Raw genomic sequence first — 26,177 nt, forward strand, 5'->3', positions numbered from 1 at the left:
TTACAAGAAAAAAATTTTAAATCCACTGTCAAAGAGAGATTTTAACAAAATTACCTCAGTAATTGATAAATCAAATAAGAAAAAAAATAGTTGTAAGGATATAAAAGAAAAGAAAACCATAAAACTATAAAACTAATAAAACTTTCAAAATATAGTTTGAAAATAAAAGTATAAAGCATGATCTAAGGTATATGTGTGTATAGACTAATATATATATAAATAATATATTATCTACTATATTATATATCTATTTTAGATATATGTATTATATTATCTATTATATACAGATATCTATTATACATAGATATCAATACTATATGCATACATATCTATTATATACACAATAGATAGTATATGTATATTATTATTTATAATATTTATAATTAATATATATGGATCTGAAATAGATATAACAAAATTTTAAGATTTGATGAAATATGGGTAGTGGATATAAGGATATTTGATATACTATTCTCCATTCTTTCCTCATACTTGCTATATTTTCTACTAAATTTTAAAATTCATAATTATTCATAAAAAAATACAAAATCAAGCACTAAGGATGAGTCTCCTGTTTTAGCCTCTATAGATTCCTAACACAGAAAAGAAGAGGGGACTTCCTAGGTGGCGCAGTGGTTAAGAATCCGCCTGCCAATGCAGGGGACATGGGTTCGAGCCCTGCTCTGGGAAGATACCATATGCCATGGAGCAACTAAGCCCGTGTGCCACAACTATTGAGCCTGTGCTCTAGAGCCCATGAGCCACAACTATTGAGCCCATGTGCCGCAACTATTGAAGCCCATGCGCCTAGGGCCCATGCTCCACAACAAGAGAAGCCACTACAATGAGGAGCCTGTGCACCACAGTGAAGAGTAGCCCCCGCTCTCAGCAACTAGAGAAAGCCCATGTGCAGCAACAAAGACCCAACGCAACCAATAAATTAAATAAATTTATAAAAAAACAAAAGAAAAGAAGAGGACAAGGACTCCAGATGTTCCCCACTTTCACAAAATGGTCCTCATAAATGATGTCACCAACAAGAAAACACCCTAACAACTGGGATGGGGAGGACCAGACTACGAATGTACCTGAGTAAGGTGGGTATAGTATATATTAGGGCAGAGATTCTCAATTCTGCCTCTTTTACAACATATCTGTGAAAGGAAAGTCACATTTAAAAAACAAAGAAACAAAATACACGGGAGGGTAAATTTGGTCCCTTCTACACCTCCTTGGCTGGAAGTGATGTTTGATCCTAGTGTTAACAGCTGGAGTGCGAGGATAAACCTGAAGGGATCCTACCTGTGTTTGATTTCTGCTTTCTTTGAACCTCTCTGTCTTCGCACATCCCTGCATGATATTGATTTGACTTCTCCTCTTGAGCTAACGCTGGCGCTTCCCAAGCCAAACAGAGTCTCAAGTCTCAAACTCCTTTTTGCATCTCCTTTAGTGTCCACTGAGTGTCTCTCACAAAACACAGGCTTTAAAAAATGTATCACCAATGCTATAGATTAAAAGAGATTTAAAAGGCATATAAAAAATGAGTAAGGTTAAACTATATGACTAGGGATGCACATTTGGGTGATAAAGAAACATAAGCAAGTTTATGTCCTTTTTTTTTAGTTACGTTTGGAGGGAATGAGGAGGCCGTGACTGGAACTGGGCACATGGAAGTTTCTGGATGGCTGAAGATCTACTTCTTGACATGTATGAGTGGTGGTTATAAGGATATTTTATTGTACTTCATTTGTCTTAAGGTGGTTTTTTGCAGGTGAGTTTTATTTTAATACGAAGACATTTTTATTGGCATATCCAATGAATGACTGAATGAACGGGTCTGGGCATTGAGTACCCATGGTTGCTAACATCAAAATAGAGAGACAGCCAGACACTCTGTGCCCCGTAATGGGAGCACACACAAGCACCCGTGAGGCAGTCTTGCCCCAAATTGAACTTGAATCTGATCACGCCTCTAGATCCAACTCCAATTTATAGCACAGAGGAACACTTGAAATGGCACTGCAGGAATATCATCAGCAAACTCCAGACTGTAGGAACCTTTGCAGGACAAATGAAGGGAGGAGAGAAGATGTGCAGGGGGAACGTGTTGATTAAAACTGACTTAAAAGGCATGTCAACCAATCACAATATGCAGACTTGATGTGGCTTCTGATTTTAAGCAAAAAATTGTAAACATTTAAAAAAATTATTTATTTATTTATTGGCTGTATTGGATCTTCGTTGCTGTGCGTGGGCTTTCTCTAGTTGCAGTGAGCGGGGGCTACTCTTTGTTGCGGCGTGCAGGCTTCTCATTGCAGTGGCTTCTCTTGTTGCAGAGCACAGGCTCTAGGTGCACAAGCTTCAGTAGTTGTGGCACATGGGCTTAGTTGCTCCACGGCATGTGGAATCTTCCTGGCCTGGGGATTGAACCCGAGTCCCCTGCATTGGCAGATGATTCTTAACCACTGCACCACCAGGGAAGTCTTGTAAACAAACATTTTTTAAATTAGTAAGACAATTCGAATTTGAACACTGATGAAATATTTGATGACAGTAAGAAAATCTTACTGAATTTTTCAGCTCTGATCATAGTATTATAGTTATATTTGTTAAAGAAAAAAGTATCTTTTAGAGACACATTAAAATATTTACAAATGAAATAATATGATCTTGAACTTGCTTTTTTTCCCACGTAACTTCTTTTTAATTCATCTGTATTTGTTACAACGTTTAAAACAGAATGTGACTTGAGCACTACATTTCCATTCACAAAATTTGCTCTAGTTACTTTTCAAATAGCTTTACAACATGCCTAGGGAAGCTTCTAATTTTGCGACCGTAAACAACACTTTTCTTGGGAAAACAAGTCCTGTCGTATGGATGGTGACCCCCATCAAGTTGGTTCAGTTTCACATACTAATTTCTAGAGGCCTGGCACATGCAGTGGATAACTATAAGGGATGGAAGTCTTAAAAACTAGATCCCGGAAGAGGAAAACTTTTTTAATGAAGATTTTTCTTTTAACCATCAAGGTACAGTATATACTTCAGAACGCTTCGGTGACAAAAGAGTTGGTCTACTAAAGAATCCACTTGATAGCTAAACACTTCAGACCATGAAGTTAACATAGGTTACATACACCTTACAATAAACGCTACTTCCTTCTGTTGAAACAGTAGCCCCCAACCTTTTCGGCACCAGGGACCGATTTCGTGGAAGACAATTTTTCCAAGGACCGGGGGTGGGGGATGGTTTTGGGATGATTCAAGTGCACTACATTTGTTATGCACTTTATTTCTATTATTATTACATCAGCTCTACCTCAGATCATCAGGCATTAGATCCTGGGGCTTGGGGACCCCGGTGTTAAAATAAGCCAACATGAAACTAGAAAAGAAAAACCAGCTCTGCTTTAGTGCCTAAAGTATCACACTATCACACAGTAGAGAGAAATCTTGGACTTCCTAGATGGTGCAGTAGTTAAGAATCCACCTGCCAATGCAGGGGACATGGGTTCCATCCCTGCTCCAGGAAGATCCCACATGCAGCAAAGCTACTAAGCCCATGCACCACAACTACTGAGCCTCTGCTCTAGAGCCCATGAGCCACAACTACTGAGCCTGTTTGCCGCGACTACTGAACCCCGCGTGCCTAGAGCCTGTGGTCTGCAACAAGAGAAGCCAAAGCAATGAAGAACCCACGTACCGCAACGAAGAGTAGCCCCCTCTCACCGCAACTAGAGAAAACCTGTGTGCAGCAACGAAGACCCAACACAGCCAATAAATAAATAAATAAATTTATTTTAAAAAAGAAAGAAATCTTATCTTCCCATTAAGTAGCTGTCAAGGATGAACTAAGGCTGGGAACTCGGCATCATGTCGAAGCTAGGCCGGGCCACGCGGACCCTCAGGAAGTCTGAGGTTGGCGGCGTGATCCGGGCCACCGTGTGGGCAGGCCAGGCCATGCTGGGGCCCCCACTAGGCCCCGTCCTGGGTCAGCGAGGCGTTTCCATCAACCAGTTCTGTAAGGAGTTCAATGAGAAGCCAAAGACATCAAAGAAGGCATTCCTCTGCCTACCAAGATTTTTGTGAAGCCTGACAGGACATTTGAAATCAAAATTGGCCAACCCACTGTCTCCTACTTCCTGAAGGCAGCTGCTGGGATTGAGAAGGGGGCCCGGAACGCAGGGAAAGAGGTGGCAGGCCTGGTGACACTGAAGCATGTGTATGAGATCACCTGCGTCAAAGCTCAGGATGAGGCCTTCACCCTGCAGGACGTGCCCCTGTCCTCTGTTGTCGGCTCCATCATTGGCTCTGCCCGTTCCCTGGGCATTCGTGTGGTGAAGGACCTCAGTTCAGAAGAGCTGGCAGCTTTCCAGAAGGAGCGAGCCCTGTTCCTGGCTGCTCAGAAAGAGGCAGATTTGGCAGCCCAGGCAGAAGCTGCCAAGAAGTGACCCCTGTTCCCACCCACCAGGATTTTGAAGGGGGCCCGTTGGGAAGGCTGGGCCAAAGGGCAGGAAGGGGGGTCACACCACTCTGATTATATTTGGGCAGGAAGGGGGGTCACACCACTCTGATTATATTTTTCTGACTTTAAATTATGTATTTTTACACGTATGGTTATATCAAAGGATCAAGTGTGAATAAACATCTTTTATCACCCACTGTCAGTTTCTGCCTTGGGACCCCTGGAAAAGGGACTGACTGTAGCCACAGTGGACAGACATAAGCTCCCCTAGGAAGTGAGAGTCTTCATGCCTTTTCTCAGATGTGTGATCTGAGGCTCATCCAAGCAGAGCGACTTGCCCAGGATCTGCATTGGCAGAGGTAGGAGAAAATCCTGTGTTTTCCCCCTTTCCAGGGGTTAGAGAATGGGCAGGGTGGGTGGGGCATGGATGCTGCGCTTGGGTGTACAGAGGTAGCAGGTGTTGTTTCTGCTTCCATCAGAAGTGCCTCCTAAGCAGCCTAAATGCCCATCAGTAGTTGAGTGGATGAAGAAGATGTGGCACATATATACAATGGAATATTACTCAGCTGTAAAAAGGAATGAAATTGAGTTACTTGTAATGAGGTGGATGGACCTAGAGCCTGTCATACAGAGCAAAGTAAGCCAGAAAGAGAAAAACAAATACCGTATGCTAACTCATATATATGGAATCTAAAAAAATGGTACTGATGAAGCCAGTGACAGGGCAAGAATAAAGATGCAGAGGTAGAGAACGGACTTGAGGACACGGGGTTGGAGGAGGGTGCGAAGGGGAAGATAGAATGAAGTGAGAGAGTAGCATTGACATATATACACTACCAAATGTAAAACAGATAGCTAGTGGGAAGTTGCTGCATAACATAGGGAGATCAACTCGATGATGGGTGATGACTTAGAGGGCCAGGATAGGGAGGGTGGGAGGGAGTTGTGTGAGGGAGGGGATATGGGGATATATTTATAAATACAGCTGATTCACTTTGGTGTATCTCAAAAACTGGCACAAGAGTGTAAAGCAATTACATTCCAATAAAGAGCTTTAAAAAAAAAAAGGTAGCTGTCAAGACATACAGATTTTTAAATGTTAACATAAATAAATACTTGAAAACATATTATCAGAGGGAATGGAGACAGAGTATTGACGGTAGCCTATTAGCATCACAATAGGGCAGTGAGGAAGCTGAATACGCATATAGGTGAAACAAGACCATAAATTGGTCATAAATTGATAATTGTTGAATCATATTGATACTGCTTACTATTTTCAGTATTTTATTTTTGCCTTTTTAAAAACAGCTTTATCAGGAATAACTTACACATCAGTAAAATTTGCCAATTGTAAGTGTACAATTTAATAACATTGTAAATTTGTAGAGTTGTACAGTCACCACTACGGTCCAGTTCTAGAATGTTTCCATCACCCCAAAAGGTTTCCTCTGGCCCTACCCTGCAGCCAATTCCCACTCCCACCCCAGCCCTCCACTGGTCTGCTTTCTGTATCTCTAAATATGCCCTTTCTGGACATTTCATTTAAATGCAGCCATGCAATAGGTAGTCTTCTGCTGTTCCCTCTACTGGTATATAAGTTGGATACACTGACCTGCCCACCACCCTTGCTCCCCCATCCCATCATTTAGTGCCCCGTCCCTCCAACTTAGGCCTCTCTGCTTTGAGCCCAGGAACTGAGCGGCAGCCATGGCTGGCTCTGAATATTCACCCAACTCAACTGTGGACATAGAACCAACTGTGGGGCCTTATTTCCCATTTGAAAAAAACAGACAAAATATCCCTGCTCCTCTTTCTCCTACAGCCTGAATTGGAAAGGGGATGTCAGGTTCATCACACGTGTGGGCCCTAAGGAGATGGAGGCTGGCTTATTTTTTTGAAGACACAGAGGCAGCCACAAGAGTCTTTACGTGTATACGTACACGTGTGTTCCTCACCTGTGACAAGAACCAGAGGATGGCATAACTGAGGGTAAGGAGGGTGAAGGAGGGTGCCCCTCAAGGCCTCTGGCACCTTAGGCCAGCCTCCTGAGGATACACGTGTGACTGTGCGATAAGGTGCCCGGCACACTAGTGTACAAGTGTGCACACACATTTGCCCCATGGTTGCTGTATTTTTGGAGCTGGGCCCATCAGAGGACAGAGATAGCCTCAGATGTCTTTGCCTTCTCTTTGTGTCTTTGCATTTTATTTTATTTTTTTTAATTAATTAATTTATTGGCTGTGTTGGGTCTTCGTTGCTGCACACGGGCTTTCTCTAGTTGCTGCGAGCGGGGGCTACTCTTCATTGTGGTGCACGGGCTTCTCATTGTAGTCGCTTCTCTTGTTGTGGAGCACGGGCCCTAGGCATGTGGGCTTCAATAGTTGCGGCACATGGGCTCAGTAGTTGTGGCTCACGGGCTCTAGAGCACAGGCTCAATAGTTGTGGCGCACGGGCTTAGTTGCTCCGTGGCATGTGGAATCTTCCCAGGGCAGGGCTCGAACCCGTGTCCCCTGCATTGGCAGGTAGATTCTTTACCACTGCGCCACCTACGAAGTCCCTGTCTTTGCATTTTAAAAAATGGTTATTGGGTCTGCTCTGTTACCCCATGCTTTGGTATTCTCTACTTAATCAGAAGGAATTCAGAAGAAACCACCAATGATGGACTCCTCTGGGGAATGGACTTGGGGTCTCAGGACTCCCTTTTCACTGCTTATTCTCTCATTCCATTTAACGTTTTTGTCCTGTATGTATATAATTTTCATTTTAAAATGAGAGGGAAATAATTGTTATCACCAGTGAGGCATGGTGTGTTTGCCCAGCTCCCTGCAGACCCTGCTTCTATCAGCTGAATCTAGGGCTTAGCAGATTACAAAGTGCTAGCCAATGCAGCTGCTCATTTAATCCACTCATGCATTCAACAAATATTTGATAAATGTTTCCTTCGTGCCAGGCACATTCCTAGGAGCTGGGGATACAGCAGTAAACAAAACAGAGAAAAATGCCTGCCTTCCTGGGGACTTACATTCTACTGAGTGTAGAAAGATACAACAAAATTAATCAATCTTATGGTCATGGGAGGAGAAAAGACCAGGCAGAGGAGGGGGATGGGGATGGGTGGCTGCCCTACTGAAAAGGGTGGTCAAGGAAGGTGACCTGAACAGACTTGGAGGAGGTGAGGGAGTGACCAGGGAGCTCTCTGGGAGGCAAGGGCTCCAGAGAACAGCAAATGCAGAGGATGTGAGGCAAGAGCACGTCCAGCTTGCTTAAGGAAGAGTCAGGAAGGCAGCGTGGCTGCAGAACAGTCGGTGAGGGTAATGGAGCTGGGGTGAGAGAGATAAGAGGGTCACCAGATCCCGTGGGGCTGCTGGGCCCCTGGGGGTGGGGGGAGGATGGCAGTGGTGGTTTGGGTTTTACCCCAAATGAGGTGAGAGCCATTGGAGGGTTTGGCTGAGGAGGGTTATGACCTAACTCATGTGTTCACAGGGTCCCCCTGCTGGGGACCAGACTGTGTAGCAGGCAAGTGGGACGACGGTGAGGAGGCTGCTGAGAGCGGTGGTGGAGGCTTGGAGGAGGGGGCAGGGGGTGTTGTCACCAAGCGGGACCTTATGGGGTCTTCCCGGGACAGACCCCTCTCCCATATCCTCTGCTTTAGCTGCTCTCTGAAGTAGCTGGGTAATAGTATCTGCACATTTATGCTCAAGCTGCCACCAAATGGGAGGCATTAACTACCTGCCCACCATGAGCGTGTGCAGCGCAGACCGAGGGGCACCTGAGGGACGACAGCGTTAACCCCCGGGGCCCCGCAGTGTTACCCTCGCCGCCAGCCAGTCAGAGAGCTGTTGCGCGAGCTCATCGCCTACCCTGGGACGCCAGTCCCTCACCCGGCCTTTAACAGTGCGCTCCTGAACCCCACTGCGGAGTCTGGGTTTTTTGAACACTCCTGTCCTGAACTCCTTGCTTGGCGTCCTGCAGGGATCGCTGCCCTCTTCCTTCACCACAACCCAGCGTCTGCAGAGAGGCTTTACTGGGCACAAGGTCGGCTCCCCAAGAGGTGGGAGTCGCAGTCTGCATTCGGAAGGGAGAGCGGATAGGAGCTGCCGATAGACTGGATGTAGGGTTTGATCAAAAAAGAAGAGTCAAGGGACCTCCCTGGCCTCCAGTGGTTACGACTTCTGAATTCCACTGCAGCGGGCTGGGGTTTGATTCCTGGTCGGGGAACTAAGATCCCACATGCCGCAAGGCGAAAGGCAGAGAGAGAGAGGAAGAAGAAAGAAAGAGAAAGAAAGAAAGGGAAAGAAAGAGTCAAGAAAGAAGTCAAGAATGACTCCAGGTTTGGGGCCCGAGGAACCGGGAGGCTGGAGGTGCCATTCGCAGAGATGGGGAGGTCTGAGGGCTTCCAGGAGCAGAGGGTGAGGGGGGGGAGAATCCCGCCTTCTGCCTGGACGAGTTAAAGTGTAGGAGTCGCCACACGTGGGTACCGCGGCCGCCTCCGTTTCGCAGCTGTGGACCCTCGGGACGCGGGGCCCGCGCGAGGGCGGGGCGGGGCCGGGTCACGTGCCGGGGCGGGGCGGGGCCACGTGCCGGGGAGGGCTCTCTCCCCCGGGCGGGCGCGCGGCCGCGGGTATGGCGGTGGCGGTAGGAACGCTGCAGCGCGGGGAGTCCGGCCGCCGAGCCCTGTACTTCTGCGGGAGCATCCGCGGCGGACGCCAGGACCAGGAGCTGTACGGCCGGATCGTGTCGCGGCTGCGGCGCTTCGGGGTGGTGCTCACCGAGCACGTGGCGGCAGTTGCGCTGGACGAGCGCGGTGAGGGCGCGAGCGGCGGCGGAGGGGGGGCCGCGGGCGGCAGGGAGGGGGGCGCGGGCGGCGGGGGGGGCGCGGGGTCCGGGGGGGGGCCGCGGGCGGCGGGGGGGGGGCGCGGGCGGGGGCGGCGCCCTGCCTGAGAAGGAAAGGCGGCCCGCGCGCCGACGCGTTGCGTCCGAGCTGTGAGCCTACTCACCGCGTTCACTTTTTTTTAACATTAATTAATTAATTTATTGGCTGCGTTGGGTCTCCGTTGCTGCGCGCAGGCTTTCTCTAGTTGCCAGCAGCGTGAGGCTTCCCTTGTTGCGCAGCTCTGGCTGTGTTGCTCCGCGCGGCACGTGGCATCTTCCTGGACCAGCGATCCAACCGGGTCCCCTGCCCTGGCAGGCGGATTCTTAACCACTGCGCCACCAGGGAAGTCCTCAGTTACTATTTTGACCTTTGGGTCCTTCTTGGAGAACTTCTTGGCCTCTTTCCAGAGGCATTTGTAGGGAGGGGCAGAAGGGGAGCGGGCCTGGCTGCTTCAGCGGGATGCCTCACCCGCTGGCATCTTCTCTCCCACCTAGGACAAAGCTTTCTCTCCTGCTACTCCCCACCACCCCCTTTTCCTCAAGGTGTCAGCCCTTCCTCAGAGCCAACAGCCCCCAGTTCCCGCCACCACCCTCTCTCTCAAACTCTCTGATCAGGCTGTTACTAGTGTGTTCTGCTTCTGCGGCAGGGTTGGCCTGGAATCTGGCTTTCTACTTTGGAAATTGTGCCAGAACTTTTCAACTTATCAGAAAACTTTGTGTTTCTCCCTTTTCCCACCCAGGGGTACATCCAGGATCTGCGGGGCCCAGTGCAATTCTGGGTGACCTCTTTAAAGAGATATCACAGATCAAAATTGTTAGGGCATTGGGAAGGGCCCACGCCAGCCCGGGACCCTGAGGCTTAAGGTTCATTGGTTTCAGGGTCTGTGCCCCTCTGCCTGGTGGTCCTACAACTTCACTAGCGTGCTCAACAGTCATTTTAGGGAGTTTGTTCAAAATGCAGATTCTGGGATAAAGCCTTGGAATCCATTTTTAACAAGCACTGCTGTGATCCTGCTCTGATGTTGGGGGCTGTGACCCTCATGCTGCTGGTGGATGACATTTAATCAAGCTGGAAAGCCGGGATCCTTGCCCGGTGACCCCAGCGCCTCTTCTGCCCTGCTTGCCACCGCCTCCTACTGGTTACACTTTGCACCGGGCCGAGGTTCTCCAGCTTACCTGCATGTGAGAACCACCTGGAGGGCTCAGGGAGTGGCCTGGGCTTACTGACACCTGGGTCCTTGTAGTTCTCAGGTGGCTCTCATACCCACCAAAGCTTGAGCACCTAGTTGCCCTGCATGGGCCAGCCTCTTGGTCCTGCCTGCCTTTCCTCCACCTGGGATGTGATTCCTTCTCCTCTCTGCCCCTCATCACTGACCCACAGTGAGTCAGTTCCTCCTTCCCTTCATCTTGTGTCACTTTTCTGGCCATTATTACACATCCCCTTGTACAGGAGTGAATTTTTCTTTCAGGCTGTTCCATTTCCTCACTGCTTTTCATGGAATCCTAGTGTTGGGTGGGCCCTTGGAGGTCGTCTCCTGTCTCCCCGATTCCCTGAGCCAGGTGGGCCTGGGGGGTGTCAAGGGCAGAGGAGAGGAACTGAGGACCAGGGCAGGCCCTTGATCAGCTTTACCTCAACCACAGGGGAAGAGGCTGCTGGGGGCGACAGACTCATCCACGAGCGGGACCTGGCCTGGCTGCAGCAGGCAGACGGTGAGTGGCCCTCCCTCCTGCCTGCAAACTCCCCTGGGGTCCTAGATCCCCTGGACACGGCTGGCCTCCTCATCTAGAAGGGACTTTCTAAAGCTCCCTCTGCACCACAGCCAGACTCTGTCATGTCTCCCAAGCCTGAGAATGAGCCTTGGTCTCCCTTCTTCCCAGTGGTTGTGGCAGAAGTGACCCAGCCCTCTCTGGGTGTAGGCTACGAGCTGGGCCGGGCCGTGGCCCTCCAAAAACCCATCCTGTGCCTGTTCCGCCCGCAGTCCGGCCGAGGTGAGCACCCCCAGGCCTGGGTGGCCACCTCTGCCTCCCGCCCAGCTCTCTGCTCCTTCCCTGGGGGGCTCTGAGCACAGAAAGGAAGGGGAGAGGGATAGATTGGGAGGGAGCCACTTTCGCCTCCCTCCTCCTTCCCAGTGCTCTCAGCTATGATCCGGGGAGCGGCCGACGGCTCGCGGTTCCAGGTGTGGGACTACGAGGAGGCAGGTGTGGAGGCTGTGTTGGACCGGTACTTTGAGGCGGGTCCTCCCGAGCAGGTGGCTGCCTCCCCTGACCCAACCACCTGACTTAACCCCAGTTTATTAAATTCTCCTGACCCCAGACTCGCTCTAGTACCGTTCTTGCCTCTTAGCCTCAGTACTAGGTTCGTGGTATGTTTACAATTCTAACTTTATGTTTGCGTGAGACTGGGCGTGGTGGAAGGTCTTCCATAATATCCTCTTAACACCCCACTTCACTTCAAGATGTAGAGACCCTTTAAAGGTCCACAGGCCTCCAAAGCAGGCTACTTCCTAACTCCCTCAAGCTCCCGCCAGGAACATTCAGCAGTTTGGAGGAAGCAGGTTGTGGGGAGTGGCCATTCCTCTCTGTCTGTGATGCTAGGCTAGGTCTGAGGCAAGTGGGCTGGCCTGTACATGACCTTGTGCCACATGGACCTTCATTTCCCTTTATCAGTGTAAGTCACACAGGTCTGCCGTGGGCATTTTCTGAGGATGGAAGTCTGGTCGCCTGAAGAAAACCGTAAAGGAGAAGGAGGGTTGTGCGTGCGGGAGGAGGGGGGCGTTTAGCCCTTTGAGGAAGCTGTCTGGTCTGCTTCCAGAGAAGTATATGAAAAAGAGTTTATTCAGTGCACCGAAGAAGGTGCTGCAGACACGGAGAACTGCCTCCCCCTCGATGGGGGGATGGGTGCACTCCTGACCCCCGTGGCCCCAGGACTCTGGCGGCTCCAGCGCTCCTTGTGTCCTGCCGCTCAGTCGTAGGCCTCGTCGTCTTCCTCCTCGCCAAAGAAGAAAGCCTCTCGGTCCAGGTTCTCAGACTCCTCATCGTAGGAGAAGCTGTCATTGTCCAGCTCCTCTTCAAACGCGTCCTGCTGCCACTCGGGCACATCGTCCTCGTCGTCGTCCTCCTCCTCCTCCTCCAGCCCTGAGGTGCCCTGGGGCCTGGAAGAGCACCAGGCTCAGCCCCAGAGGAGGCCCGGCGCCTCCCCCCACCTCCGTGGCGCCTCCCCCGCCCCCCACTCACTGAGCGCCGGGCACATTGGGTCCTTTTGCTTCCCGGGCCTCTGAGGACGGACTCTGGAGACCGACCCGGAAATCCTGGCGAGGAGACGGGAGGATGTGGGGAGCAGGAGGGTAGAGGACACTGGGCCTCTGTGCCCAGCCTTCCTGCACCCAGGGTCCTCTGAGGGCCAAGAGGGGCCTGGCCCCTGCCAGGAATGCCCCCCCACCCCCACCCCTTCTCCCTCCTCAGCACCACACTCCACAAGCCACTGCCTCTGTAATGTGACTCAGGTGGCCTCCAGGGACCCAGGATACAGCGCTGAGGCACCAACCCTGCTTACCATGTACGTTCACGCCTTTTCTGCCCAAGTCACTTACCAGTCCATAGGTTCCCTGAGGGCAGGATTCCTAGTTTAGACTCAACATCAGTGTATTAGAGCCAGAAGGAACCTCAGATCCCTTACTCTGGTGGATGCCAGTCCCTTGGCCCCCACTCCTAGGATTCTAAATCCACATCTGGGGAGAATCTCCTGAAAAAGTTCCCCAGGTGATTCAGGGGAGCAAGCACCTGGCCAAACGCCCTTGACCTGGGCTAACGCCTTCCTTTTGTAGGAGATGCCAGGTGGCTAAGGGGCAGGCTGGCGTGGAGGCTGGGATGCATGCTGGGTCCCCTAGCATCCGTCTGCCCTAGATGCCTCTCCTTCAGGATCCCCCAGGGTGGTGCGGTGGGGCCTACCTGGCTGGAGTGCTGCAGGATGGCCAGCAGCCGCTCCTGGATCCGCCGCAGCAGCTCCAGGCCTGTGTTGAGGTGCTCGGCCCGCAGGAGGCGCAGTGACGAGGCCAGGTCTCTGCAGCGCAGCAGCGTCTCCTCTGCAGAGGGAGTAGGGCATGGGGGCTCCCTCCCTTCTTCCCTTCCTTCCACAGATGCATCCTGGACGCCTAGCACGTGCTACCCACATCTACCGGGACTTAACAGGCCAGAGGTGGGGACAGGTAGAAATCAGAGCCAAGGTCGGGTGAGGGTCTGTGGCTGTTACCTGCAGACCGGAACTTTAAAGTGGCGACAAGGCTATGAAGAACAGGAAGCGTGAGGAGACAGCGTGAAGGGGGGCAGCTGGTGCTGGGTCACCCACACATCTGTGTGTTGGGGGTGGGCTCTCGGGGGAGGGGGCTCACCCAGGAGGATCTGCAGGGCGTTGGTGTGCAGCTCCAGGGCCTCGGTCTGCTGCTCCACCACGTCCATGTGCTCCGTGTCCTGGTTGTAGAAGCTGTACACGCAGGCGTAGGCCAGCACCTGCGGAGCCCAGGCCGCCGCTCCTGTTGAGGCCGCCTCCCGCCCGCCACCTGCCCCCTCTGCCAAAGCCACCAGGCCCCTGGGCACATGGCCCCACAACCTTTCGAGCCTGCTCGAGACCCCGGCAGGCATCACTGAGGAAGGTGAAGGATCTGGGTGGGGGCACCTCGTGGATGGCAGACACGCGGTTCCGCAAGTTCACAGCAAAGTCCTGTGCGGGGAAGGCAGTTAGTGCCGGCACAGGCAGCAACCTTCCCTCCCCGCCCTGCCCCGCCCCCGCCAGTCAGAAGAGTATCTGTCCCACTGGGACCTCTGGCCCCTGTCCAGCCCTCTAACCTCACCGACCCAGCCGTCTCTCCCCCTGCTCACCCGGGCCTGGTGATGGAAGGTACACCTCTCGTTATAGTCCTGGAACCGCTTCTCCTGGCGAGCTGCTTTGCTTACCTGGAAAAGACACGTCAAGGGGGCTGTTGGTTGCTTGGCAGGACAGGATGAGGTTAATAATGAGACCAGCTACCATTCATGGAGGCCTTCTGATGTTTTACCCAGATTTCTTCTTTCAATTCTCATAACTGGGAGGTAGGTCAGACGGTTATCCCCTTTTACAGATGAGGGTACTGTGTGGCCTGAACAGGTTAACAGATTACACAGTGGAGCCAGGCTCTGACTCGGAGTCCTTGCTCTGCTCTGCGGGGTGCTTCCTGGGAGTGTCCCGCCCGCCCTGGCCTCTCTGTAGCCACTTTGGTGTGAGAGTCTGACTCAGACCTCCCAGGATAGAACTCCCATCGCCTGCAGGCCCAGGTGGCTTCTGTCTTCTCCCCGCTGAGCCTTCGTCCCAACAGCTGTTCGGCTGCTTGGGACACAGAGCCGTCTGTGGCCAGGCCCGGCAGTAGCAGCTCATCCTGATCGCCCTTGGGCCTCTGCCCCCCTCCTCGCGGTGCCAGCCCCTTACCATGGCGGAGCAGTTGTAATAGTCTTTGTGATTTGGCTTCCAGGACTTGAGGCAGCGCCAGCAGAATCCATGGTTGCATTTGGCACAGGTCATGCTGCAGAGGAAGCTAGCTGGTCAGAGGGCTCCTGCCTCTCGCCAGGGCCACACCAGGAATGCCCAGGGCCCGGACATACCCCTGAAGACATCCCTCTTAGTCTCCTTAACCATACCAATCCCTACTGACCGCACCGTGGCTTCTGAATCCGCCATACAGCCACTTAAAAGTGGCGGAAGGAACACTCAAATCAGGAATCACTCTGGAGGGCGCTGAGAAGGTGGCTGAGCAGCTGCCGTGGTTTGCTGAGCTTTCTGGCAGGCCCACTGCCCCTTCCTTCCGCCAGGCCTCCCCACCCTCTCCCGTGCCCCCCGACCCTGCCGGGGTCCTCAGAACCCCCTTCTTACTGCAGACACCCCTCATTCTTCTCAATGGGAGCCTGACAGCTGGGGCAGCGCTTGGAGATGAGCTTGGCCAGATGCTTGCTCTGGGCCTCCACGCTCATGCCATCGTAGTAGCCGCCATCGTCCACCCACTGAGACATGTGGCCACAGCTGGCGGGGTAGTGCGCCTAGAGGAGGAGGGGCAGTGAGGACGCAGCGGAGCCCTTACTGCGGGGGAGGGAGGAGGTCAGGTCTGGAGGACAGCCGTGCGGGGAGGCCAGGGCAGAGTCCACGTGTGTGGCAAGGACAGGTGTGGATCTGGCTCGGGGGCAGAGCCAGGGTGGGTACCCACTTCGGGGAAGCTACAGGTGAAGCAGGAGGCCCAGCCACACTTGGAGCAGGTGGTCCCACAGCCCAGGCCCTGGCGGCACAGGATGCGGTCGCAGCCCTGGGGGTTGGTACACCAGGTCAGGTTGGCGCAGCTCTCCACATAGCCACGCAGGAGGGCCTTCTCGTACTGTGGGGACACAGGTACCACAAGGTGAGGGCCTGGCTCTCCGGGCCCCCCGCACCTCGCTCCCTGGGGCTGTGTGCTGGAGCCTCTCGGAGGAGGGGATACCTTGGAGATGACCTCCGGCGAGGAGACGATGGTGCGGATGAAGGCGCCCGTGGGCTGGGCAGGGCAGTCAGCAGCGGGGCAGGTGCAGTTCAGCACGAGGTTCTGCTCGATTCGAGTTGTCAGATACTCATTCCAGCAAGACTGGGAGGGACACACGCGCGGCTGCTCAGGGACAGCGTGGGAGCAGCACGAGCGTGACTCACCCAGCACCCCTCCCTGCTGGCGCGAGAGGCCAGAGACAAGCCAGCTTCTCGAAACTAACCTTAACCTTTCCGGCCTCCGTGAGTTTTCCTGAGGTTGGCCCAAATTAGAGTTTACTCTGAGGACGTGCGGGCCATGGTAATGGAATTATAATTGTTGTTGGGATGGATGCGAAGGGGATGGATAAAGAGAATCAAGAAAAAGGGGACGATTCAAGTTGGAAGAAAGATTTGGAGAGAGAAAGGAGGCCTGGGGGGCTGGCCAGGGTCACTGCGCCGCAGCTGCAGCCTTGCCTCCTGGCTCCATCGGTCGCCTCCCGGCCTGCCTCGATGCTCCCGCCGCCTCCACGAGGCAGCCTCGCCCGCGGAACCCCCGGATGCTGATCAGCCACCCCACTGCCCTCCAGTCACCAGTGCTGGACCTCGAGTCCTTTTCTCGTTCCCAACCCAGGCCATCCTCCCCTTGCCCAACTGCCACGGGAGCCGGTGCCATCAGCGCGCTTCCTTCCCCCATCCCTCCTGGCGCTGTGTGCTACCAGCATCGGAGCCTTTCCCTCACACTGCCGACCGCCAGCTTTCCCCAAAGGATGCCTCCAAACCCCTGCAGAGTCCCCCAGGCGGTTTCAAAGCTCCAGGATAAATAAGAAGTACTTCACCAGACTATTTTCAGTCAAGGTACTAAACAAAAAACCAACCTCTTTCTATAGTGAAACCAGCCCAGATAAACGGGGAAGCTGAAGGCAAAATTCTTGCATTTCTGAGATCATACAGGGGAAATTTCTCTGAAGTCAGACCCCCACACTTGCAGGCACACAGGCCATCAGGGCCCCTCACCACCGTGGGGTGTGAGCACTGCCCTGTAGGACGAAGGCCAGCATCTCAGTTTGGAGCCTGCTCCACTCTCACAAGGAGCCCCTCTGCTTTGGGCTTGTCCTTGGCTTTCACTGTGTCTGCTGCCCAGCCAAGTGGAATGTGGTCTCCAGCCTGGACTCCCCCTCCCGCCCTCTGCCACTCCAGCTGCGCCCTGGGAAGCCGTCTCCAACTGCTCCAGATCCTGGGCTTTCCCGTCTGATCGTGCCTGCATCACCACTGGCTCCTCTTTGGCTGGGACCTGTTTTGTCAGCCTGCTCTTCTCAGCCCCGTTTTCCGCCTCCCTGTCTGGGCCTGCTCCTCTCTCCCTGGGTGATGCTAGCCAGGCCTTCCAGTTAATTACAAGTTCAGAAATCCACTGTCCACTTGCCAGTCCCATATAGGCATCCAACAAAGTGGCTCCAACTTCACGTGGCCAAAACAGATTGAATTTCCCCTCAAAAATCTGCCCTCTGCCCCAGCCCCAGCCCGAACATTTCCCGCAACCTGATGACACATCTCCCAGATGCTCAGATCAAAAACCCAGGAGTGGCCTTGATGCCCTTGTCCTAAGCCACCAAACCCTGTTAGCCCTACCTCCAAATGTGTCCCAACTGGTCCACTCCCCTCTTCAGTGTCACTAGGCCCAGTTGCCACCAACTCTTGCCTCTGTTCAACCGTCTGCAAACCACTGTCCCTGCTTCCACTCTTGTTCTGTCCAAGCCTTTTCTCCACACAAAGTGATCTTTTCAAACATGGAAATCAGATCATATCATCTCCCTGCTTAAAACCCACCAGGGCATCCCATAAGGTAAAGGCCACTGTCCACTAACCCAACCCAACCGGGCCCTGGTCCACCTCCCAGATCTCCTCTCCTCTGCTGTCCCACCACTGTGCTCACCTACCTCACAGAACTATTTGGGGAAATAAACAAGATGATGCATGTAGAATAGCACAATGGCCCAGAGTAAGTCCCCCGTAAATATTAGCTGTGGTTACTATTAGCCCTCGGTCCTTGCCTGTTGGGGTTTCCCCACTCCCTTAAGCAGCACCCGGAGCTGTGCATGTAGTAAGTCCATGACAAGTATTAGTTGAATGAAAAAGTGAAAGTGCAAACGAAATAATTAAGAACCTGGAAAAAGGGAGCAGAGGCAACTATGTGAGAAGAGTAACTTGAAGCCTAGCAAAAGGGAAGGAGAAAAAAGTACAAGTACACAGGCATGCAAACACACGTGGCCCAGGTCACCCACCACTGGGCGGCGCTGCTGAGAGAGGCGACTAGAATTCATGGCAACAAGGGCGCTCATCCTGCTAAGTGGATGGGTTTGGGCACCGGTCCTACAAGCTGTGAGGCAGGGAAGACGAGGCACTCAGCATCCGGCTTTCTGTCTCAGCCCCTCCCCCTCCGAGGACTACCCACCCCCGCCTGCCAACTACAGCCTTCTCTGCCTCAGCTTTACAGCAGCTTGACTTCTCATACTTCCCTCTGCTTTTGTGCTATTTTTTGGTTTAAACCATTCCTTCTTATTTTTATATTAAATGAGAGTATGTATGATAAGAGAAGTGATGATGTTCTGGGATAAAGAGTTTAGAATGGTGATAAGGAAACCGTAACTACAGTCACCACCAATTTTATAACACTTCTGATTTAGAAAGTACCTTGATTCTGTCTGTACATGTGTACCACCCATCCATCCATCCACCTACCTGCCTGCCTACCCAGCTACCTATCTAGCTCTCAAATTTGACTGAACACTAGAATCACCTGAGGAGCTTTTAAACTCCAGACGCCTGGCTTCACCTACAGAGATTCTGACTTCACTGCTCTGGGGCACAGTTTGAGCATCGGGATTTCCAAAGGCTCCCAGTGGTTATTAAATGCAGCAAAATTTGAGAACCACTGACACATACCACAGACCCTAACTGCCACCCTGCAGGGTGTCAGGGCAGCACTTATGGTGACAAAACCAGTTTAAGGGGGACTAAGAGACTCGTCCAACATTGCCCAGGATGAGAAAAGGCAGTGTGGGGGCTGAAGCCCAGGAGTGCCCAAGGAGCTGTGTTGTCAGGGCAGAGCCAGGGCCAGGAGGACAGCTGGCAGGGCCTTACCTTACAGCAGTAGTGCATGCAGCAGAGGGAGGGCAAGTCGTCGTCGGGCGCCAGGGGGCTGACACACACAGGGCAGTGGTCCGGGCGTGCGGGGGCAGCTGCGGCCTGGGGGACACACAGCCCGGCGGCCAGCAGCAGTGGCTCGGGGTCATCACTGTAGCTCTGCAGCAGCTGTTCGGCGCCCCAGTGGCAATGAGCCAGGAGGTGCTGAGCCACGTCTGGCTCTAGGTTCAGCGTCTCCTGCACCTGCCGTACCGTCTGCTCCATCAACCCTTCCACCTCCCGGGGGCTCATGGTGCGGCCCGCAGGCAGCTGTAGGGATGCCAGGGCGGCCACAACTCCTGGGCTTGAGGGAGAGAAGAGTCGATGGTCAGTCTCACTGCCCTGCTTATCCAACCTGCTAGCTGAACCCCACCCTGGCCCCCCAGTCCCCGCTTGTGCATCTCTGTCCACACTTGCTTAACTGACCTGAGGGTATCCACCCAACCAACCGTCAGCGCGCAGCCTCCACAGAAGCATTTGTAAGTGGGGGTGGGGCTGGCGGCTGCAATGCCTGGGGGCACTACAGGAGTCCAGCGGGCAGGGGTCACGATGCTAACTGGCCTACAGTGGATGGCACAGTCCTCCTGCAGGTCCCACCCGAAACACTACAGGTGTACCTGGTAAGAAACAGTCTACAGCCTCACTCCTCAACGTGTGGTCTGTGGACCGGCAGCGTGTCACGGAGCTCAACTGACTTTGAACGTGTGTGCGTGTGAAAGTTTGAGAACGATTACTCTAGAGAATTCACTTTACACACAGTGTGAACAGCAGGCATAAAAGTGGAGCCATAACAACTGCTGGTGAACTGGAGCTGATGTGAAAAGCTTCAGGGGTGCCAGCTAATCAGGGGAACCCTATGGCAAATTCCTCTGTAGAACAGACTTCCTGAAAACTAGACTTTGTATCTCACTGAGCAGAATGCAGTTAGTACTCAACACGTGTCTGCATAGGATTTCAGTTTTGCTTAGAATGAAAGACATCCAGAAAGGGGTTTACACATCTGGGTCCCCTGCCTAAGGGCTGGCTTTAGGATGCTGAGGAGAGCAAGGCCCCTGATTGGGAAGGAGGCAAAGAAGGGGGTGATGGTGCTGGGAGAGAGGGTGAAGACTAGCAAAATGGGAGTGAGAACAGGAACAGGGAAAATGGGGTTAGACAAAGGAAGAAATGAAATGTTTTCCCACTGGGAGCCTGACTTTGACACTACGACCCCTCCCACGTCACTGCAGTGCCACCCGTCCAGGGGAGCCCCGCAGCAGGGAGACAGGACTAGCAGTGGCTACCTAGGCTTGGAGGTCTCAGAGGTCTGGCTGCCACAGAAGGGCACCTCTGCCTGGCCCCGGCAGGACCCTGTGGGCTCCGGGGTGGCATACATCAGGATCTGGGGCCGGTCATCCCGCCGTTCCACATAGCCCTGGCCCAGGAGGTGCAGGATGCAGGAGAGGACATCGGTGCTGGTGCAGGCCACGCCCCCGGCAACAGCACGGCCCAGGCTTCCAGGAGGATTTGGGCCCTTCTGCCAGGCCTCCAGCACCTGGACGGGAGGAGAGGAAACAGCCACTTTTACCCAGAGGAGCCAGCCTGCCTGGGGTCAATGCCTGGCTCTGCCGTGACTAGCTATGTGACTATGCATCAGTTACTAATTCATGCCTCGTTTTTCTTATCTGTCGGATGGGGATAATAATAATAATACCACCACCACCTATCTCATAGTATTTTTGTGTGGATTAAATGACTTAACCACATAAACTCTTAGAATAGAGTCTGGCACATGGTCAGCACTCATGTCTGGTCTCTACCTTCTGTCTAACTGCCTGTCAGGAACAGAAAACCCAGATGGAGGGACCTGCCTGGTGGCGAAGTAGTTAAGAATACGCCTGCCAACGCAGGGGACACAGCTTCGAGCCCTGGTCCGGGAAGATCCCACATGTCTCAGAGCAACTAATCCCATGTGCCACAACTACTGAAGCCCATGCGCCTAGAGCCCGTGCTCCACAGCAAGAGAAGCCACCACACTGAGAAGCCTGTGCACCACAATAAAGAGTAGCCCCTGCTCGCCGCAACTAGAGAAAGCCCATGTGCAGCAACAAAGACCCAATACAGCCAATAAATTAACTAATTAATTAATTAAAAAAGAAAACCCAGATGGAACTGGCACCCTACTAGGTCTCAGGCTGAGACAGTTTACCTTCCCTGTGATGACCCCTGCCTCCAACCCCGACCCCCAAGCACGACTCCCTCCCCCTCCCACCACCATGGCGGTCCCCTCTGCCTACCAGACAAACCAGCTGATCGATGTGGAGGCCCTTCTCTCCGTGGACTTTGAGAATACGGACAAGAAGACAGCTCAAAAGGTTCCTCTTCTGCTCCAGGGTTCGGCCCTCATCCTGCTCTACGTTCAGGTACATCTGGGGAGGTAGCAGCCAGAGGGCCTCCCCACTGGGCCAGAGCCCAGGCTCACGCAGCCGCAGCACACCTGGAACCCGCTCCCAGTCAGTGCCCGACAAGGGGAAGGGACCGATGAGTTGGGGGCAAAGGGGACCCCATACCCATTCCCTACACCACCCCCACCCCCTCGGAGCAGAGGCTCAGCCCAGCCCCCTCAGACCTACCCCGATGTGGGAAGTCCTGACCCTCCTGCAGGGTCAAAGGGCCACTGTCAGCAGTGAGGGGCAGGAGTGCCTGCAGCAGCAGCTCAGGGCTGAGGTCAGAATTCTTCAGTAAAGCCTCTACGGACACCTCCTGGTCAGGAGAAACAGGGCCAGTCAGGAGTAGACAGTCAAGGGAAAAGAAAATAAGAGGGAGGACAGAAGGAAGGAGGGACAGAGTTGAGAAGGACAGTGACAGACAAGGCAGAGAAGACAGCGAGAGGCCGAGGAGCTGAGGCACCTCCGTCTGATTGAAATTCAACAGCAGCCACATCTGCACGGTGGACACATGCAGCGTCTGGTCCCCAAACTGCAGCTCAGCCCGACCCAGCCACGTCCACTGCAGTCGCCGGTGTGGTCCCATGTCCAGGACTGGATGGTTCTGACCTGGGAAAGTGTCAAGGGAAAACGTGGAGACAGAGGAGGGGAAACAAGGGGTCAGGGTTGAAGCGAGGCTGTACCTTTGCCAAACTTTGCTACTCTCTGTGTGGAGCAGGGCCCAGCATTCACAGACACAGAGGTGCCTGGTCCAGTGTCCAGAGCTTGGCCCCCTCTGTGTCTACCACAGGGATCTGAGAGCCCACCCTGTGCCTAGACCGTGCCAGGTGAGCTCCACAGAAGAAACACCAGAGAGGAGAGGTGGGTTTTGCTCCCAGGAGCTGACAATTTTAAAGATTTGCTAGATTGGGTCTCTTCCTCCTCCTGTGAACCTGGGGTGTTTGCTCAGACTAGAAAGCAAGGATGCTGTCAAAGGGAGAGGGTATTAAAAGGAGCCAGCCTGAGAGGTGCTCTCTGGCCAAAGATGGGACAATGTGAAGACGAAAAAAAATAACACCTGCAATGGACTGAAACACATGAAATATTTTAAAAGCCAAGAGTTCATAACATATTTTTAAAAGACCTCACCAGGGGACTTCCCTGGTGGCAAAGTGGTTAAGAATCCGCCTGCCAATGCAGGGGACACGGGTTCAATCCCTGGGCCAGGAAGATCCCACATGCCACAAAGCAACTACTCCCCATGTGCCACAACTACAGAGCCTGTGCCCTAGAGCCCGAGAACCACAACTACTGAAGCCCACGCACATAGAGCCGGTGCTCCGTAACAAGAGGAGCCACCACAATGAGAAGCCCAAGCACTGCAATGAAGAGTAGCCCCCGCTCGCAGCAACTAGAGGAAGCCCGCACACAGCAACACAAACCCAATGCAGCCAAAAATAATTTTTAAAAATTTAATTTAAAAAAAAGAAACTTCTTTGCAAATGCAGCAACAGACAAGGGATTAATCTCCAAAATATACAGCTTATGCAGCTCAATAACAAAGAAACAAACAACTCAATCAAAAAATGAGCAGATCTAAATAGACATTTCTCCAAAGAAGACATACAGATGGCCAAAAAGCACATGAAAATATGCTCAACATCACTCATTATTAGAGAAATGTAAATCAAAACTACAATGAGATATCACCTCACACCAGTCAGAATGGCCATCATCAAAAAATCTAGAAACAATAAATGCTGGAGAGGATGTGGAGGAAAGGGAAACCTTCTACAATGTTGGTTGGAGTGTAAATTGGTACAGCCACTATGGAGAACAGTATGGAGGTTCCTTAAAAAAATAAAAACAGAGCTACCATATGATCCAGCAATCCCACTCCTGGGTGTATACCTGGAGAAAACCATAAATGGAAAAGATACATGCACCCCCAAAGAACTGGGAGATAGGGACTGCCATATATACATTACTAATAAGAAAAAAATAAATTGTACACTTTAAACTTATGCAGTTCACTGTATGTCAATTATAATATCTTAATAAAAGTTCTTAAAAAAAAAAAAAGATACATGCACCCCAATGTTCACTGCAGCACTATTTAAAATAGCCAGGACATGGAAGCAACCTAAATGTCCATGGACAGAGGAATGGATAAAGATGTGGTAAATATATACAATGGAATACTACTCAGCCACAAAAAAAACAAAATGATGCCATTTGCAGCAACATGGATGGACCTGGAGACTGAGTGAAGTAAGTCAGACAGAAAAGAGCAAGTATCATATGATATTGCTTACATGTGGAATCTAAAAAAAAATGGTAGAAATGAACTTATTTACAAAACAGAGTCACAGATGTAGAAAACAAACTTAAGGTTACCAGGGGAAAGGGGGGAAGGGATAGATTGGGAGATTAGAATTGACATATACACACTACTATATATAAAACAGATAACTAATAAGGACCTACTGTAGAGCACAGGGAACTCGATTCAATACTGTGTAATGACCTATATGGGAAAAGAGTCTAAAAAAGAATGGATCTATGTACATGTATAACTGATTCACTGTGCTGTAAGGCAAAAAGTAACACCACATTGTAAATCAACTACACTCCCATAAAAACTTAAAAAAAAAAAGAAACTTCTAAAAGATGTACTTTAGGAAGAAAGATGAACTCAGAAAGAAGGATCAAGATGCAAAAGGAATGGTGATTAAAGCAACTGGTATGATGGCAAATCCAAACTGAATAAGACAATAATAATGATAATGCCTAGTTGGGAGGTAAAAAAAGATACAAGTAAGATGGTAGCTGGAGCCGGAATTAAGATTTTCTACGGTCCTTTTACTGTGCAGGAAGACAGGAAGTGATAATAACAAGTCAAACTTACATTAAAAATATAAGGGCATCAACTGTAGAAACAGAATGGATAACTTCCAAAACTGATAGAGACAAAAAGGAATTTTAAAAAATCCAAAATAATAAAATGCACAAAAACCTAGGGCAGAATCACACCTATAAAGGTGTTCTATTTATTTGTTTTTTGCTTTACCTGTATATTTTATATACTCTTTTGTGTATATGAACTACAATTTAAAATTATAAGAAGGGTAAACTAAGAGGTTAAAAATAAAAGCCAAATGTCATTACTTATAATAACTATAAACAGACAAAAACTGACAATTCAAAAAGAGAGATTACTAAGCTACTTAAAAATCAAATTCTAGGTATTTACAGGACATACTCCTAAAGTAAAAGAGTATGGCAAAGTTAAAAGTTAAATGAGGGAATTCCCTGATGGTGCAGTGGTTAGGACTCACACTTTCACTGAGGGGTGGCTCAGGTTCAATCCCTGCTCAGGGAACTAAGATCCCGCAAGCCACACGGACCGCCAAAAAAAAAAAAAAGGAAAGAAAGAAAGAAAGTAAAATGCTATTGGGGGAAATTCTGATGAGAGCAGAATATTGGCATGTTTTAAAGTATACTGTCAACAGAGTGCTTATTTTTTTAACTTTTTATTTTATATAGGAATATAGCCGATTAACAATGTTGTGATAGTTTCAGGCGCACAGCAAAGGGACTCAGCCATACACATACATGTATCCATTCTCCCCCAGACTCCTCTCCCATCCAGCCTACCACAAAACATTGAACAGAGCTCCCTGTGCTATACAGTAGGACGTTGCTTATTAATTAATTCAGATTGTTTATAAATAGTAGAAGGGAAAAAATATTAACCATCCAGTGGAGAAATCAAACCACCTGTTGACCAGGCTGTCAAAATTAACAACACAAACAAGGGGCAGATAGATGGTAATCCTACACTTTCAGACGTAATACCCTGAGAAGTATATAATATTAGTTAGTACTCTGGCCAAGGATGCATAACTTGAATCTAATCATGAGGAAATATACAAACTTAAAATGACGAACTACTTAGAAAATTTTAAAGGACTATATTCTCCCAAAATGTCAATGTCATAAAAGGCAAAGAAAGGCCGAGGAATTGTTACAGATTAAAGGAGACCAGAGACATGACACACGTAACAGGTGATCCTAGACTGGATCTTCTGGACTGAAAAAAAAAGAGAGAGAGAGAGATTATCGAGTAATTGACAAAACTGGAATATGGAAACTATATTAAAAGTATCATATGAGGGACTTCCCTGGGGGCTCAGTGATTAAGAATCCACCTGCCAATGCAGGGGACACGGGTTCGATCCCTAGTTGGGGAAGATCCCACATGCCAAGGACCAACTAAGCCCCTGTACCACAACTATTAAGCCCACGAGCTGCAACTACTGAAGCCCGTGCACCTAGAGCCTGTGCTCTGCAACAGGAGAAGCCACCGCAGTGAGGAGCCCGCGCACCTCAACAAAGAGTAGTCCCTGCTCACCACAACTAGAGAAAGCCCATGCACAGCAATGAAGACCCAAGGCAGCCAAAAATAAAAATTAAAAAAAAAAAGGTATTATATGAATGTTAAATATTTCAAAGTAATAAATGTACTGTGGTTTTATAAGAGAATATTTTATTCGTAGGAAATGTGTATTATTTAGGGACAAAGAGCCAGCATATACGCAGTGGTTCATGAAAAAAAGGTATACACACACACATACACGTATATATGTATTTACAGACATGCACATGTACACAAAGAACAAATGATAAAAGCAAATGGAGCAAAATGTTAACAAAAGGTAAACTCGGATAAAGAATAT

The 26,177-nt window shown here is 50.9% G+C and overlaps 2 protein-coding genes and 1 pseudogene across 3 annotated transcripts in view; 2 read left to right on the plus strand and 1 right to left on the minus strand.

Moving 5' to 3' along the window:
* The first annotated feature begins 3,875 nt into the window (after window positions 1–3,875).
* LOC130831907 (39S ribosomal protein L11, mitochondrial-like) lies at window positions 3,876–4,483 on the plus strand (annotated as a pseudogene).
* Window positions 4,484–9,059: 4,576 nt separating this feature from the next.
* On the plus strand, window positions 9,060–12,206 carry DNPH1 (2'-deoxynucleoside 5'-phosphate N-hydrolase 1). The gene is made up of 4 exons (XM_057698228.1): window positions 9,060–9,274; window positions 10,984–11,052; window positions 11,221–11,331; window positions 11,473–12,206. Exons 1-4 carry the CDS (start codon window positions 9,094–9,096, stop codon window positions 11,619–11,621), a joined length of 510 nt encoding a protein of 169 aa, XP_057554211.1. The 5' UTR covers window positions 9,060–9,093; the 3' UTR covers window positions 11,622–12,206.
* CUL9 (cullin 9) overlaps window positions 12,170–26,177 on the minus strand; it is a 37,084-nt gene continuing 23,076 nt past the window's right edge. For both annotated transcript variants that reach the window (XM_057698227.1, XM_057698226.1), the window contains exons 27-41: window positions 21,923–22,068; window positions 21,646–21,775; window positions 21,310–21,509; window positions 20,317–20,567; window positions 18,995–19,340; window positions 15,837–15,977; window positions 15,570–15,734; window positions 15,242–15,405; window positions 14,801–14,894; window positions 14,218–14,292; window positions 13,949–14,059; window positions 13,731–13,848; window positions 13,291–13,424; window positions 12,577–12,650; window positions 12,170–12,494 (exon numbers count right to left, since the gene is read on the minus strand). In XM_057698227.1, the coding sequence (XP_057554210.1) occupies window positions 12,305–12,494; window positions 12,577–12,650; window positions 13,291–13,424; window positions 13,731–13,848; window positions 13,949–14,059; window positions 14,218–14,292; window positions 14,801–14,894; window positions 15,242–15,405; window positions 15,570–15,734; window positions 15,837–15,977; window positions 18,995–19,340; window positions 20,317–20,567; window positions 21,310–21,509; window positions 21,646–21,775; window positions 21,923–22,068 (2,339 nt within the window). In that variant the 3' untranslated portion in view covers window positions 12,170–12,304. The remainder of the gene's footprint in view (window positions 12,495–12,576; window positions 12,651–13,290; window positions 13,425–13,730; window positions 13,849–13,948; window positions 14,060–14,217; window positions 14,293–14,800; window positions 14,895–15,241; window positions 15,406–15,569; window positions 15,735–15,836; window positions 15,978–18,994; window positions 19,341–20,316; window positions 20,568–21,309; window positions 21,510–21,645; window positions 21,776–21,922; window positions 22,069–26,177) is intronic.

This window comes from Hippopotamus amphibius, chromosome 11, assembly GCF_030028045.1.
Source record: "Hippopotamus amphibius kiboko isolate mHipAmp2 chromosome 11, mHipAmp2.hap2, whole genome shotgun sequence".
Lineage (NCBI taxonomy): Eukaryota > Metazoa > Chordata > Mammalia > Artiodactyla > Hippopotamidae > Hippopotamus > Hippopotamus amphibius.